At 36.6% G+C, this 17317-nt stretch overlaps 1 protein-coding gene across 1 annotated transcript; it reads right to left on the bottom strand.

The window, feature by feature from the left end:
* Positions 1–1849: 1849 nt before the first annotated feature.
* On the bottom strand, positions 1850–13765 carry nop9 (NOP9 nucleolar protein). The gene is made up of 12 exons (XM_042498098.2): positions 13708–13765; positions 12529–12823; positions 12196–12432; positions 11894–12097; positions 10524–10631; positions 5900–6041; positions 5606–5798; positions 4609–4749; positions 4304–4423; positions 3909–4121; positions 2300–2405; positions 1850–2092 (listed from the first exon to the last, which is right to left on the bottom strand). Exons 2-12 carry the CDS (start codon positions 12758–12760, stop codon positions 1938–1940), a joined length of 1851 nt encoding a protein of 616 aa, XP_042354032.2. The 5' UTR covers positions 12761–12823; positions 13708–13765; the 3' UTR covers positions 1850–1937.
* Between the last annotated feature and the right edge of the window lie 3552 nt (positions 13766–17317).

Genomic DNA, 17317 nt, shown 5'->3' with positions numbered 1-17317 from the left:
TTATTATTCCAGAATAAAGGGTCAACAAACTGAGTCTAACCCTGAACTCTGAGTTTATTTACTCCGAGACAGAGAAATGAGTATTCGGTTCCGGAACAGCTGATCTGAACTACTTCAATCAACTATGAGTATGCTCACCCTGAGTTCAGCGCGTGCACGACCTCTATAAAAAGCCCCGGTACGTCGATTCACCATGGCAACGGCTGAAAAAAGAAACCAAGTTACTCTACCCCATTGGAACTAGAGGTCCTGATGCTGCCTACATAGGCCTATTTAGAAAGAAAAGTAACATATATTATTCACCATTCATATTATTCATATTTGACGTTCAAAAAAGTAATACTCATTCAGTCGCTATTTCAACATAGTAATTTAAACCCTCCAACAGAATGCTGTCTTAACACATATATGTCCTCTCGCCTAATATCCTGCTGAGTAGATTAGCATTTGATATTGATATAAAGCTCACACCCTGAACACGATATCAACTTTCTTCATGGGACTGAGAATGACTATGATGATTGTGTATTAGATTATAGTGCATAGAAATATGTCGACTGTACTTTTTTTTTTTTAGCTTACTGATATTTGATTATTGATTTTGTTTGTTTTATTTTATTGTTTTTGATATATTCATTTTATATTTTATTTGGGTTTTTGAATCATTTATTTTATCTATATTGGAGTCATTGATTTGTAGACTAAAATCTTGGTGACGTGTTTATGAAAATTTAATAAGGTACTGATTATAAATAAATAATATTTGAGTTGTACTCAGCCAACAGAAAGTGTGATTCCTGTATGATATAGGATATGTTCAGCCGGAGAATGTCATTAAGACAAATGATTGAGTGTTGTAAAAACTGTGCTATTTTAACAAATATTCATCCGGGAATGAGAGCACATCCAATCAAGGTCTGAGAATCCTCTCCTGACGTAAGGCACTGCGTAATAATTCTGTTTTAATATCTCTCAGATTGCAGGAGACAGGTAAAAACACAGTGTTTCTTATAGAAAACCTGCCAGTGAGTAGGTTTTGTTTACAGAGTCAGTTACCATGTTAACATACTCAGAGTTTGACTTAACTGTCTTTTTGGAACGGATAACACAGAGTTTCCCTCATCTCAGGGTTAACATACTCTTTCTGGAAAACCACCCGGATTTGCAGCTGTGCAAGTCTATCGATTTGTTATCATGGAGTTAGTTGAATTATCAGCACTGATATGATTTTCATGCATGTATTCTCAGTATGTACATTTCTAGCATTTTGAAAACATCTCAGATAATGAAGAAAAATCATATTTCTTTCATCAAAGCTATAATTGAATAACATGAAATATTTGTTATTAACAACTGTAAGTATCCACCTTTTTTTTACTTCATAAAAAATGTAAATTTATAATCTTAGCATTACTATTTTTCAGATGAAAGTACAATTTAACCATTTGCTCAAGCATGGCTTTAAACATACTAACAAAATTATGTCATATATAATGGAAAACATTAAATGTGTGTATTTATGTCTGTATGTATTTTTCAGGGTTTTTTGGTTGTTGTTTTTATTGCAAATTGTCAAAATAATGACATTAGCTTAGCTTCACTACCTTTACCATAAAAGGCCAAATCAACTGTTTGGTAGAGCATGTATTTAAAAAAAAAAATTGACCCTTGTTAGACGAAGATATTGAAAAAAGTCAGAAAATATATAAAATATTTACAAAGATGATTCTGACAAAAACCTTTCATTAATCAGAAATACTTTTAAACCTCATTTCAATTCCCCTAAATTGGTATTCAGGAACAGCCCTGATCCGTAATCTATAAGAGGAATTCAAAATGAACACACAAATAAGGAATATTTTCCTGTTTATTTTTTTATCCAATTACATAGAAAATAAACACACTACTACATTTCATAAATATGCAAAACATTTATTTTACTCAAGGATGTCACTGAAAAGCTTCCGCTTCTTGGACTCGCCCGTCTGTATTTCCTGCCAGTGGGCTCTCCTGTGGACGAAGTGGGAGAGGGCAAATTTGGCCCAGACGTGCCGAGCAAACTGATCTGACCTCAGCTGGCTTTCACTTGGCACTGAAAGGCAAGAGGAGATGGGAAATGAATTTAAAAACTAAATTAACTAAATGTAAGACATATATATCCAGAAACCCCTTAAAGTGAGGATTTGTGGGATGACTAAATTGTGGGAAGTCTAAATTCTTGCTTGTGTTGTACGTCGCTTTGGATAAAAGCGTCTGCTAAATGAAATTGTAGAATTGTAGAATTGTAGACTGGCATTACCTAGTTCCTGTGCGATGTTCTGCCTGTGACTGACTGAGGCGCTGTTCCATATGGCCTCCAGCACCCGACTGCCCAACCTGGAGCAGGCCATCTGAGTATACTGACCCTGAGAGGACCAATAATAAAAAAAGAAGCAAAAGAGTTGTGATATGTCATGATAATGTCCCACTTAAAACAGAAAAGTTCTTGGCACTTTGACACCAGATAAAGAATAAAAAATAACTTAAAACATCTATGCATTTAGATTTTTTTAGTATAGTTTCTTGTTGATAAGCTACAGTGCATGTACATATAATGTTAATGGAAAAATGTAATGTAGATTAGTGGATTCTGTTTTTTTTCCTGAAATATGCTTTTAATATCTTTTGTTATGTACAATGTTGCAATATTTCATTTAAAACTCAACAAATTTACTTTTTAAAAAATATGTTTTTGATAAACATATATATTTTACACAGTTATCTCTACCTCCAAAAGGCTCTTTGCATGAGTGTGCGTACTACTTTAAGCATTGCTTTGCGATGTTAATCATCCTGGGAAACCACATCTGTTTTCCACTGAAATACACGTATAGTGTGAAGTCAGTCTGTAGATTCTCAACAGTCTTGCACCTACATGTGATGTACGTGTAACTATCCTCCTTCCAACTCAAATACAAATGCAAAATACTTCCCATTTAATAGTGATTAACCCTCAAGGATTGTTTGGCTCATTTTACACACGTTTCCTTCTTCTTTTTTATCATTTCAGCTGTGCTCATGCATATCGCATAGATTTTGGCAAGACTGTGTATTTTTGTTTAATCATGGGATTTCCAGCTCAGCTCCTACAATAGGTCTAAAATACACTGTATAAACAAAATGGTTACATTTATACTGTCAAGTGCAAAAAATGAGCCATTGAAACCCATTCGAACTGACATTTTTGATCTTGCAGCCATCAAAGCATAAAACCATGCATTGTATTATTCATGGGTGTCATTCTGGGCTATCGCTTTGGAATTTGTCATTTTAGCTATTTTCCTCCTGATGACGTCATTTTTACCACATTTGGTATATGGAGAAAATACATGCTATTTCCATTAGGTGCACGGCCACAATCAACATTGCTGCAAATCACTGACATATCCCAAAAAAAATAAATTTTGCAAAATCACATTGAAAAGAAATTGTTTTTTGTTTTTGTTTTTTCATTTAAAAACAAAGTGGTATTGTGCTAAAAAAAAAAAAAATACACCTAGCATTGAAAGGGTTAAAATTCTGAAAATTGATGAATATTTGATATTTATGATTAGGACTGATGTTTGTTAAAAAATGAACTCAGCAAAAGTAGAAAACAATATTAATGTCTAATATTTTTTAAATTTAATAAAAATAAAAATAATAAATAATAAATAAATAAAAATAATATTTTTATTTTTTAAATTTAAATTTAAGGGTTAAAAAACAAAAACCAGTGACAAGCTTTATCTGCCAAAACATCTGTTAAATGTCAGTACTAGTGTTTAAACCTGCTACCAGGAACTGCTAATAGCTAAAATTACAAATCCCAATGTTGTGACAGCTTCTTCTTAGCCTATAATAGACTTATCATGTCACTGTAATCATACCTCCAGTCTCTTGAGGATCTTGCCTCTCCCCTTGTCGCTGGACGTGGTGATGAGGGCCTGGAGGACGTGGCTGCCTGACGGGTCAGACGCCAGCGTCAGGAGGTCGGCGGGGGTCAGAGTGCGCAGGCTGCTGAGGAGGAGGGAGCGCTCCTTGAACTTGGCCAGCGCCTGCACCAGCCGGGAGCCGTGGTAACAGATGGAGGACAGTGGCACCTAGAGATGATAAAGTAGAGCAGAAATACACCTCAGTGAACATTTATTCAACATCGACAAGCTGAAAGGTGCATTCATTTTTCCTCTGTGGTTCAGCTTAATATTAATTATTACACTAAAATGTCTAGACCACAATTAAAATCCAGCCCCAGATGATGTGATCAGCCTGCTGTGTCGCTCACCTCTGTGTTTATGTTGCCCTCTGCTGTGTCAGAGTGGTAGTACACCTCGTAGGTGGTCAGGGACATGAAGAGAGGCAGGCAGCTGACGAGGCGAGAGCCAGGCTCAGCGCAGTGGAACGCCTGGGAGGTAACCCATCAACAACGATTTCATTACCCACAAATCAAAGCATAAGTAGTTTTATAGCGTTGTAATGCACTTTTGATTTTGGTCGTAAAGAGGGAGAAAAATAAAAACAAGGGTGTTGTTCTATTGATTTAAGACCCAGGTGGGCCGTTACGTCTCAATCACACCCTTTGATGCTTACACTGAGAAGGCACTGCATCAACTCCTCCTGCTTCTCCCCGCTTTCTGCGCAGCTCTCGGCCAGACGCACAATCACGCCCATGTGACCCGCGGCCAAGATGGCCTCCACACCCTCAACCAGCTCGTCAAACAACCTCAGGAACTACGGGCAGACGGAGAGAAAATCAAGTCATTCTTGCCATTACAAAATCCTGATTTACATCCCGCACCGTGTGACAGGCAGACAAAGGCGGTTAAAAGCTGCTCAGCTCTGTACTCGCTGACCGTGAACTCCGGATTTTATAACTTTTAATTTGACAAGCATTCACTTGTGATGCGCTTTAGTGTGTAGTATTTTATTTTGTGTTTTGTAAATAATGTGCTTCTTTGCGTAGCTTTACGTTGTATTTAGGGGTCGACAGATTATCAGCCTGGTGATTATCGGGACCGATATTTGGCATTTTGCTGATTATCTGTATCTGCCTTTTATTTTAATAATCGCCAATAAAAATAAGTCATTAAATGCAAAGAACGCGTCAGCATGGGAGGAACTTTAACTTTGTAAAACCTCAAGGAGCTTTTATTACTGTTCATTTTTTATCTAAATTTTCACTTGACTTTATGAAAAAATGTTGCTGGGAGCTTGCTGTATATGATGTTGAAAGATTCAGTTTTGATTGAACATTTGCAAAAGGTATTTAAACAAATGTTGGACTTTGGTATATTACAAATTCTAAATATTGACAGAAAGATTTTTTTTGTTATTGTAAATGCATATCGGTTCCAAATATCAGTTACTGGTCTCATTAACTAAAAATTGGAAGTGGCCCTGAAAAACCAATATCGGTCGACCCGTAGTTGTACTGTCCGTCTTATGTCTTCTATGTATCACTTTTGAATCGTGTGCTTTTGTGCTAATCATTTGTCTAGTGTGTCTCATTTGTTTGTTTTTGTCTTGTACAACATGAAACTGCAACATTTGTGCTGTAAAAATTAAATAAAATAAAATAAAGACCAACCAGTTTGTATTTGGCCGAGGCGGCGGTGAGCTTTTGTATGGGGAAGTTGGCGATGGAATGGAGGGCCAAGTCAACAAGCTGACCCTTGAGATGGTTCTTGTAGAGGTCCCGAAGGAGGGCCTTGTGGGACAGCTGTATGATGGTCTCAATGAGGTGACTCGAGGCCTGGTCCTTAAGAAACACCAGAAGGGGACTGAAGGGAGTGAAAAATACAAACAAGGAGTTACATAACACGCCATGGCTTATCGACTCACTCCTGGACAAAAGAAAAACAGCACAGGAGTCGTCTCTGACCTCACTCCTGGAGCAGCGTTGCGACTTGTCAGGTACTCCATGATGCGTTTGAGGAGCTGTTTGCACAGTTTCGGTCTTTTTTTGTGACTCACAGTCAACATGGTCTGGAACGCGGCGCTGGCAACAGAATCTGTCACGCTTACTAGGAAGGACAGAGACACAGAGGGAGAGAAAAGTCATATTTATTTTCAGTGTTTCCCACCAAAACACACTGCACACAATGCATTTCCTCTCAAAGCGAGACCAATAAATCTGCCAGGTCCATAGTAGCTTTTTGCAGATATAGGCCCATCAGTATGGGTGTATAACTCGGCAGGTAAGTAACCATTAACTCTAGGTAGGAAATGACAAACTAGGTTTTAGGTTATTTGAAAACAGTATCACCATTTCAACAATATGATTTTTTCACTGTAAAGAGTCCCAGCCAGTTTACATCTTGCACTCGATTTGTGAAAAAACAAACCTCAGGGATCCACAATAAAATTGCTGATGTTATGTTGTTATATTTAAATACCTATATTCTTATCAGATTTCTGAAACTGTCATACACCATCCTACACCTCAAAAATCAGCAGCCCCTCTATTTCCTTCCAAAAAAACCCAAATATTTAAAAAATAGCAAAGTCCTATTTTTGTGATGTTTGCCAGCATTCATAGCTAAATGGTAACCCCAAGCTGCTTTAACCCTTGGAAACCTGAGCAAATGGCTTGATTTCTTTACAATACACTGAGATAGTAACTTAACATGAAATTACTCAAAATTAGTAAGAAATTTGTTAAGAAAAAAATCACAAGAAAATAAACTGAAAATAAACCAAAGTGAAAAAAAAATAAAATACTGCCCCCTACACACAACAACAAGAAAATGACCTGAAACTTATTAAAAAAAAAATTATAATACAGTAAAATAAAATAATGAAATAGGAAATGAACTAAAAAAGTGCTGATATAAATGCACAAATACATATTTCTGTAACATTTCTGGACATTTTCAGGTCATTTTTGAATTTTCACTGTTCAATGAACAATTTTCAATGTACTACATGTAAAGCAGATTATGTTTTTTTTGATGATCACAGCCTGGGATATGTCAGTGGTTAGCAGAAACATTGACATGTGAATGTGCACCTCATGGAAATAGCATGTATTTTCTCCATATGCCAAATATGGTAAAAAATTACATTATCAGGTGAAAAATAGTGAAAAAATACATATAAAAACAATTCCAAGGCAAATGCCCAGAGTGATACCCAGAAACAATACAGTGCATGTTTTTATGCTTTGATGGCTGTGGGATCAAAAATTGCATGGGTTTCAATGGTGCATTTTTTTGCACTCAACAATAACATCTATGTTTACACAGTGTATTTTAGACTTATTGTAAGAGCTGAGCTGGAAATTCCAAGATTAAACAAAATGTATGCCATAAGCATAAATACAGAGAAAAAAAATTGAAAAATGAAGCGTAAAAAGTGTGTAAAGGGTTAAACCATGCACTATGATGACAGGGCTACCAGCTGGGGGATTAGCTCCACCCTCTCTTCCAAATATGGTCACTACTCATCATGTCTGGTTTCAAAAATCTATGATGGCGACTATCAAAATGCCAAACTAAGGGTTTCAAATCAGTAGTCCGATCCAAAAACCAATGGATGACGTCATGATGGCGTTTTTTTTTGTTTTTTTTTTAATACTTTCTAAGGTCTCCACCAACTGTAGATCAGTGGAATAGTGTGAAAGCTGCAGCAGGAATGTTGTGCATGTTCATCCTTGTGCATATGCACGACACATTAAACAACAAAAAGTTTTGCTCAGTAGCCCTACTACTGGTCACCAATCTCACAGGTTACCTTTCAGCTTAAACAATGAACATGACATGATTTACTCATGTGATGTTTTTTAAATCTTTCAAGTGGACCTAAATTTGTGCAGGATTTAAAAATGACTGAATACACATTTAGACTTTTGGATATGAAAAACTTTTTTTCCCTGATAATTACTAAATATCAGCAGAAAACACTTGTACCAAAGTTGCTGTTAGCTACAGCCCTTATTTACTCCCACACTCACAGCGCATTTAGTGTTTAATTTTAACTGAAGTGATTTCATGATGCGTGTAAAGCTTATGATTAGTAGTACCAGCTGTGCCAGCCTCCATTACTTCCACTGCAGATTTGAAGAACAGCCTCTAAGATTCATATGTGACCTCGCTCCAGTTAAACAGACACTTTGTGTTCTGTTTGGTGCGTTAAAAATGTGTCCCTGTGCAGAAGAGTTCTGTTAAAAGCCACTTAGGTTTCTCCGCAGCATGTGCACTCACCCCGAGGTTATGTATTGACCATTTCATTTTATTTTGAAATTAAAAACAGCAAGGTTGCATTTATCATTTGAATTCTAAACGCAATCTAGACAGCGGAAAATAAACAGCCCTTGAGCATTTCCTCTTTGACTCTCCTGTGAGTCCTCACTTGCATTAAACAGGCTTAACTGTTTTTCTGATTCCAAGAAAAATGCCAGCACCGTCAGCAGATACAGAAAGAGGGAGGCAGCACTGTTGGCAGTGTTTGCTGATATGAGGAAGTCTGCCAGATTAGTTGAAATTCTAGTACTCCCTAATAAAAGATCGTGACACAACCATTGAGTGTTTAATACACACATTCTTGTTTTTGCTTTTTCAAACTATGGCTAAAACTAAGCAAAAAAAAAGGTGTCTAAATGAATAATAATTGCATAAATATGGTAGAAACAGAAACTAACCAGAATTACAGCCTTGCAGCTGTATGCTTCAACATACCAGTCAAGTTACAGTTTTCATCCGTTTCTGTGAAAACATGGATGTTTAACACACATCTTCAAACACACAAAGCACAGATGATCCTGGCACGGATGCATGAAATTGGATTTTTAGCCAATATCCAATAGGCCGATAACCGATACCGATATTGATATATCCACTTTTCACCCACCTTATTATAGTGATCATTAGGTCACTTTTTGTGGTGGACTTAACATCATATTATGCATACTCTTGGAGACATTGCTTTCAGATGCCTTTCACAAGATTTGTTTGAACCCCAGAGCAACTTGGTGCAGTTTTTTTCAAAAACATGAAAGACAATGGGCACTTTGGTAAGAAATGTTTCACAAATTGCAAGAAATCAGTAGGTTTCGAAAATTATTTTTAAAAAGGGAACATGTAAAGTGGTAAAAAAAGACAAAAGCCAGGAGAAAACTATATTTATAATTATCATAATAACATATTTATATTATATGTCATATTATTTCACAAAACAATTATATTTTTAAGCACTTTATTTATTTTTTAAAATGTTATTTATTTATTTAAATCACAAATTTCAGATAATTCTCTTGTGTTTTAGTCTAGCTAAATTTTTGGTAAATGTCTTCTTTGTGCTCCTTGCCTTCTTCACATTTTTGAAAGAAACCAAGCCAATTTACTCAGGTTTCAAAGGGTTAATTTATGTAATATTTATTTACTGTGCAAGATAAGAAAACTACTCAACTACGGGTTGATGTTTCTTACCTTGTCACTTTGTCAGTTAAAAAAAATGTTTATGATATTTGCAGAAATCATCAGGTGATACCAGTATTTCATTTTAGGGCTGCACCTAATGATTATTTTTTTATTGATTAATCTATCGTTAACTTTTTCAATTAATCGATTAATCTATTGATTATTTTTTTATTGATCTTGCTATTATTTTTTTATTTCTCAATTAATATAACAGCAAATTCACCAAAAATAACATTTTAAAACTTGCCATACACTGCAGGGCATTATTTCCCAACAAAAAATAGCCCAGTCTGTGTGTAATCTGTGTTTTACAGTCTGATATAAAGTCTTTCCAAAATAAAATTAATGCAAGAGCTTGTTCCACTCAAGCAAAAGGAATGTAGTGTAATCTACATTTAGCAATCAAACAGCAAAATAAATAAAACGATGTAAAATTCAAGTCACTTAACAAAACAGTTACTCTTTGTTACAGTAACAAACCTCAAATCTAGCAGCCCAACAAAAACATCTTACAGTTAAAATAGTGCAGTTTGAATAACACTTTAACTTTTCTCTAACAGAGATAATTATAACTAGTCCATTCTTCCTGCATCAAAATAGTCCAGCCTTAACTGAACCTTAAGGCATACCGCTGCCTGCTGATATGAGTGCTGTATTTTCATATTTATAAGCACATATTCCACTCTATTTCACGTCCATTTATGAAGTTATACAAGCTCCTGCACAGCTGACAACCCCGTCCTGTAATCTAATCAGTTCCTTCTTGAGTTCAAGTAGATGTTTGTGCCAAATTTTAGGAAACACCTTCAAGGTGTTCTTGAGATACTGTGATCAGGGGAATAAGTACAATGCAAGGTCACTGTGACCTTGACCTTTGACCACCAAACTCCAATCAGTTTATTCTTGAGTTCAAGTGGACGTTTGTGCCAAATTTTAAGATATTCCCATGAGGTGTTTTCGAGAAACTGTATCCATAAGAGTGGGCAAGAAAGACAACGCAAACACATAACGCCTTTAGCCACAGCTTTCGCTGCCACAGAGGCATAAAACAGCCATTTTCTTGATAATATTTGATGAAAGATGACTCACTATTAACGTTGTCCATCAAGGCCTCTGTGAGGTTTTTCAGCTCGTACCAAAATGACGTTGGAATCTCAAAGTCTGTCAGCTGAGGAGCAAAGTTGCGTTCTTTCGCACCTGAAAAAAAAAAAACAAGAATAACAAAACACAACATGAATACAAGCTTAAGGCGACAAGCCTGTGTGTGTTTGTGCGTAGAGATGCTGACACGCTGGGACGGCCTTAGAGAGTGAGCACAGACAGAGCAAAGAGACCTAAAGCTTTATTTTCTTCTTTTCTTTCTTGTTGTAAACAAGCTGAGAGTGAGGTGACTACCACAACAATTGAATGAATTACTTATTTTCTAGGTTGAATAGCCGCTCAGACAGCTCTCTCTCTGTCTGACCGGGGTTGACTGGAGTCAATGTTGCCAGACACTGGGTGATGTAGGGTCACCGGCTTTCAGCAACAACAGCTTCATGGGGCCGGGGGGATTCAAACTCTGTGAGGTGAAAACACCACATGAGGAGAAAGGAACAGGTGCATGCTGGTGCTCTAAAATCAGCTGAAAGTTACTTACTGCTTAGTGTAGCTTGGCACACTCACTAACACACTGACTGTGATTATACAGTCTGTGATCCAAAAGTGGGGGAGGCACTCTGAATAATTTGTTAAACACTGGGAAGGGAGTGATGTTTCTTGATTTGGTTTGGTGGTGGAACGTTCATCTTTAAATGGTCGTACTTCATTTTAAACACATTTTTTTAAAAAACAACCCAAACCTGAAAGTGCGTTGAAAAGGCATGTTCATGTTTATTGCAGTAAATATTTATGTTTATTGTTGTCCTGTTCAGATTGTGTGATTTCTGTATGTCCAACATTACCTGTAAATGTACAGGAAAAGTAATTTTTTCACAAGATATCATGAAACTGTATGTTAATAACTATCATGATACAGATCACATTCAAAAATTATTAAATTAGATTCAGCTAATCACTAAGTTAAATCACTGAATTCAAGAAAAAGCAATGCCGGAATGGAAGGATGCCACCAGCAGCAACACGGCCGAGCAAACGGATGATATCTTTATAGTAGCTGCTGATTTTAATCAACTCATCCTTCAACTCCAAAGATGTTGCAGGATCATGGACAAATGTCATTTCGTTTCTAAACTTTGTTTAAACTGACTCCATGGCTTATCCAATGCCCAAAATTTGAGCAATGATTGCTTACCAAATAGAAGTTGGACAAAGAGTAATAATAGAAGTGACAAGTGACAAAATAAGAGGAGGTACTCATTTTTTGTCAGAGGAAGGGCCCACTGGATCAGATTTTGAGAGTCCCGTATTAGGCGAAGCACTGAATGTGTGTGTGTGTGTGTGCGCGCGCGCATACATACCTGGACGGGCCTCAGTGCGGGGTGGTCCCAGACAGCCTGCCAGCACGTGTAAAAGTGTGCGGACCACGTGTGAGCCATGGACATGTCTGATGAACTCTGCGCAGTTGTCTCTCACCACCTGACTTAAAGACAACACCTGGGCTTCCAACGCTCCACAGGTCTCTTCTTCTTCTGTGGTGGCAGATGACTCCTTCTGTGCCGAATCTAAAAATGAATAAATACACAAAGTTGAGTTATTATTTGCCTATTTACTACAAAGTGTTTTCATACTGCGGCTCAGAAATGAAACATGTCCATCTCACCGCTCCACCTGGATATCTGTCTGACTGCACTCTCCACTACATGACCGCCGCACCGGTCACAAGAGACCGCCTTAAACTCTGTTCCCAATTCTCCACCCAGTTCAGTGAGCACCTCCGCCACCTGATCAAGACTGCAGAGCGGGAGCAGCCGCTGCAGAGTGATGCTTCCTGTCCGGTCCATCGCCACCAGCGACGCTTTACCTTTAACCTCTGTTAGGACGTTCTCCACAAACATCTCTAAGGAAGAAACATAAAAAAATGCACAAAGGTTACAGAGATCATACACAGGCAGTGTTTGATATTTAGTGACAAATATGAAATAATCTCTCTCACCTTTCTCCTCATTATCCTCAAAAGCTTCACTGAGTCTTTCCCCAACTCGGCGGAAATAGCCCACACTCAGGGCATCCAGGCGCTTCCTGCCGCCGTCTCCCTGACCCGCTTCTCCTTCTTTGCCTCCCCTCCTCTTCTTCTCCTCTCCTTCTCCATCTCCATCTCCACCAGGATGTCTTCTCTTCTTTCCTCCTCCTTTCTGTGGCTTCCTTTCCTCAGTTTTCGCCAGCATAGCTTGGACCTCACAACAAGCAAGTTACAAGTAGGGTGACTTCTGGAGAGTTTTAACTTCAGGCTGTAGTTTTGAAAAGATAAGGGGGAAATGTGACTCACCAAACAGCACATCTTTATCTACAGTACATTAATTTTTTTTAATTACTAAAGCGCTGGGTTTTAATGCAAATACAAGTATTTCATGCAATAACATGACTGATGTGATACTGTAGCTACACAGAGTATTGTTAACTTACATTAATAGCAATAGTATGTACTGAACTTAATATTTTTTAACAAGTTTGTCTGTATTTAATAATTAAAATGGCATAATATAAACAGACCAAAACCTTACGAGGAATTAAATAAAACTACATTTCTTTAAAAAAAATTTTTTTTAAATGCCCTGAAACACTTTTTTCTGTACTTACAATTTTTACATTATACATTTACATTTTTTAGACTTACAAATTAATATTTTCTGTTTCTGCTGAGTATCTCAGTACTGACTGTCGTGTTTTTGATCGGTCAGTGCCTTTTTACGGTGTAACTGAGGGCAATGTTAGGGAGGCAAATAAGAAATTAAATGCAAATAAGGGATTTGGGTAACTGTAATGTATGCCGAATTTACCTCCGGCTACTACTAAATTGGAAAATATCATAAGTTATGTTTTACGAGGTCAATATATTTGCCGATAACAGTGTCAAGTTATACTGACATATTCTGGAAAGGGAGTTTGGCTTAAAGACGATTGCTACATGTACAACCGTGAGGAGGCGTCCATGCTAACCGCGCGAGCGCTGCGACACAAACACGCTCGACAGTTTTCGAAACAAGAGGACATTTTTAACAAACTGTTACAGAACATTTAATGAGACACTTAGCGTCATTTGTGCAAAATATGATACAAGGAGATACAAACAGAATTAACAGAAAGCAACAACATGTAGTTCAGTTTAACTCACGTGTGAGATGTGTAGTCCTGACAGAGACGCGTAGTGATGACGTAACTGGGCGGTGCCTACTGACTTTTTAAAAAAAATAAAATTTCTTTCTTTATTTCTTGACAAATTAAACTGTGTTATTATTATTATTATTATTATTATTATTATTATTATTGTTATTATTATTATTATTATTATTATTATTATTATTATTATTATTATTATCGTTGTTGTTGTTGTTGTTATTGTTATTGATATTATATCTACCATGGCCATTTATTTATTTATTTATTTATTTATTATTTATATCATATTATATCATATATATCTTAATATCATATCTTAATTTTCCATGTCACTTTTGGATCATTACTTTTTTTTGGATCTTTCATTTTTTTCTCTGAAAAATTATGATTTGTTAAATGCAACAACACAAAAAGTGTAGCCAGATAACAATTAGGAGTGGGTGGATCAAAACCAAAAGTATCTAAATTATCAACACAAAATCTTGTTTTGACTATCATTTTTTAAAAATTATTTACTACTGCAAACTCAGTCTAAGTCATTAATAGAGAAGGAAATGCTTCATGTTGGGAAAATAATTTGATGTCTACAAGTAAACAATAAATACTTTGTTTTATGCTGTTTGTTATTTGTAATTCCATAAATTGCAGTGATCTTGAGTGGTACTGGTGAGTTTTGTTTGTAACCACTAGAGGGCAGCATGGTTACTTTACTGGTAAAAGGATTTATGATAATGCTCACCCAAAACCTCACCCTGTGTGTGGGAACAATCAGAGATCTGGATCGTAAACTGCATAGACTTTATATACATGGTGTCTATGGTGTGGACTGGACCGCAAGGCATGTGATTCAACCAAAAAAAAAACAAATAAACAAACCCAGCTTTAACAGCAGTGACTCATGACTTTATGAGGGCTCTTGACGTGAGAGACCTTTTACTTTCCCTACGCAAAAAGCTGAAGAACCTTGGTGGGAGCCTGTTGTATATTCAGTAGAAATGAAACAGCCATTTTTTCAATTTGTAGGCCCATTTCAAAGCCATCAGTATTTGTGCAGATAACCTTATTGTATAAAAACATATTTCATTTCAACACATTCCACTGTGAACAAGAGAAGTTTGGCCCAAATTAATCAGAGAACTTTTTGAATTCTAATGCTTCATTAAAAGTAGTTAGACCCCATCTCTGATTTCTGATTTACTTCCCATATCACATTGTTTTGGGGTTTTTTTTTAACATCATTTAACAGACAAGATGTATCCCCCCCTCATGTTTTTACAACCTATTGATGGGATCAGTGTAACATACTTGCATGTACTAAAAAACAATTTTATTTTGGGTACAGTTTTTGACACAAACCCAAAGTATCTAAAAAGTATAATAAATAAATAAATAAAGATTTAACAAAATCTTACTTACTATAAATCTAACTATACTGAACTACTCAATGATCATCTACTCTGCTGCTATTTACATCTTAACACTTCTCTAAAATTAGGAGAGGACACATGTTTAAGACTCAAAATCAATAGTTGAGGACTTTTGACTTCTGACTTACTTTTGATTTGCATAATAACGGCACCTCTTTGCCCTCTGTGACAATAATGACGGCATCAGCCTATGTCCCACATGGCTTCCCCTGGCTACAGTCTGTGTTTGGGCATGTAAATGTGTTCGATGATTCAGAGGTGATGCAAGCTGAGATGCTGTCATTTCTGATCAGAGTGGAAAAAACAGACATGTAATACTCTCAGGTAAACTTAAAGGTAAACTGCAATAGCAGAAGAAAGTGGAATCAGCATGTTAGCATGTTGTTGGAAATTTGAAAATCCAACAATAATTTAGGTTTTTACAGTTTCGTGCTATGATAAATGTTTTAATTATGGTGATTTTTACCAATCCTTGAAAACCCACAGATGACTTTGGAAGGCATATTTTCTTTAAAATTTTCTTTAAAAATCTTTTTTGCCCCCACCCCCCCGCAAATAATGATCAGTCCCTAAGGGCCCATAGAAGGCATATAAGGCTGTAAAATGAAGATTGCTCAATTGTAGCTACACTAAAACATAAGTAAGAAAATCACATGCCATATGCAGACAATGGAAATAGTCCACATAGACCACAAAAAGATTGTAGGATTAGAATAATATGGAAAGCAATGATAAATGATTTAATATTGGTCTGCTCTCAGTCAATTATTCAATACTTTTCAGGAATGAACATGCTTCCTGTCTAAAATGTGCTCAGGAGAAACCTGGTTTTGCCTTTGATACACAGAGGACAAAGTGAACCCTGCATGCTCAGTCAGGATTTGTTTTAATAGCGAGAGCAGGGGCTGTGGAGCAGAGACGCAGAGCAACAGATAAATCATTTGTTGAACAGCAGAGCTCCCGTTGGCTTTGTCTGTTTGTGTTCATCTCCGGAGCAACTGGGATGCATGAATCACCCCCCACACGGCAAACTGTGAATGAACACTGCAATTGATTAAGAGTCACACAGACGTATGCAGACTCATTTCATCACAGCGTTGTAAACCACACACACACACACACACACACACACACACACACACACACACACACACACACACACACACACACACACACACACACACAGCTCAGTCACAGGCTGAACTTTGATATGAATCATACAAATCAGAGACACAGCAGTCATTTCCAACGGTAAATACTCCACTCCTACTTATTATAGTGAGAAACAATTCTGTAGAGATAATTATATAAGCATTCATAAATTCCTCACTACATAAAAAGTTGTCTTCTGTCTTTGGCAGACTGTGGTTTGGCTCTGTGTCAAGATACAATTGTTTTCTTGGTGAAACAGGGTGAGAGGTCACATTAGTTATGACAATAATTAAACCAATATTGCAAATGCTTTTGTCCTCTGGTATTTCAAGAGCCAACCTTTTCTAACAAACACCCCACATTAGATGATAAATTGCAAATCTGCCTTCTAGCAATGGTGGACAAGATTACTTTTTTTTTTTTCGCTGAAAGTTTGATGAGAACTCAGGAGACTAACTCAAAGACTGTAAGCAGGGAAAACAGCAAGCTAAAAAAAAGTGTGTACCAGCAAGTCTTGATAATCATCACATTGTTCCATCTTTGTTCAATTTATAAAAAAACAGAAATGTAAAAACACAAGTTGTGGTTTTATGGGAGGTTATGTGCTGAACTATTTTTGGCAGTTTCTACTGTAGTTGTCCCCACTTTGCTTCCTTATTTCAATTTAAGATTCCATATGTACTACACACTGCATACTAAAGTAATGATTACGTACATTATTACCAGCAATTTGTTTACACTGAAGTATACTTGAGCAACGGAGAGCTGCAGAGATTATGTTTTTTGTAGGCTGACCTGGAAGTTCATGTGACCTTGATTTCCTCAACAAAAAGCCCATGGGATTTTTCCATTGGATTCTGGATCACTGCAGAAAATAAACTGTGGAAAACAAAAGTCTTTGATACTTACAGGTTTTTTTCAGCCGGCTAAACTTCACAAATGAACACTACTTTTATGATTTTTGAAACTTCAGTGTTACTTCTTATACCCAGTGTAACAATTTACAGATTCATTTTAAGGCATATT

The sequence above is a fragment of the Plectropomus leopardus genome, chromosome 12 (assembly GCF_026936395.1).
Source record: "Plectropomus leopardus strain MGB_pleo_1.0 chromosome 12, ASM2693639v1, whole genome shotgun sequence".
Lineage (NCBI taxonomy): Eukaryota > Metazoa > Chordata > Actinopteri > Perciformes > Serranidae > Plectropomus > Plectropomus leopardus.
This window is presented reverse-complemented; position numbering and strand designations above follow the sequence as displayed.

Excerpts from the sequence above, each read along its gene's own strand:
- nop9 (XM_042498098.2), bottom strand. The coding sequence starts at position 12,760 with ATGCTGGCGAAAACTGAGGAAAGGAAGCCACAGAAAGGAGGAGGAAAG. Across the intron at positions 5,799-5,899 it reads AACGCTGCTCCAGGAGTGAG|TCCCCTTCTGGTGTTTCTTA; the intron begins GTCAGAGACGAC and ends CACTCCCTTCAG. Across the intron at positions 2,406-3,908 it reads AGATCCTCAAGAGACTGGAG|GGTCAGTATACTCAGATGGC; the intron begins GTATGATTACAG and ends TGGTCCTCTCAG.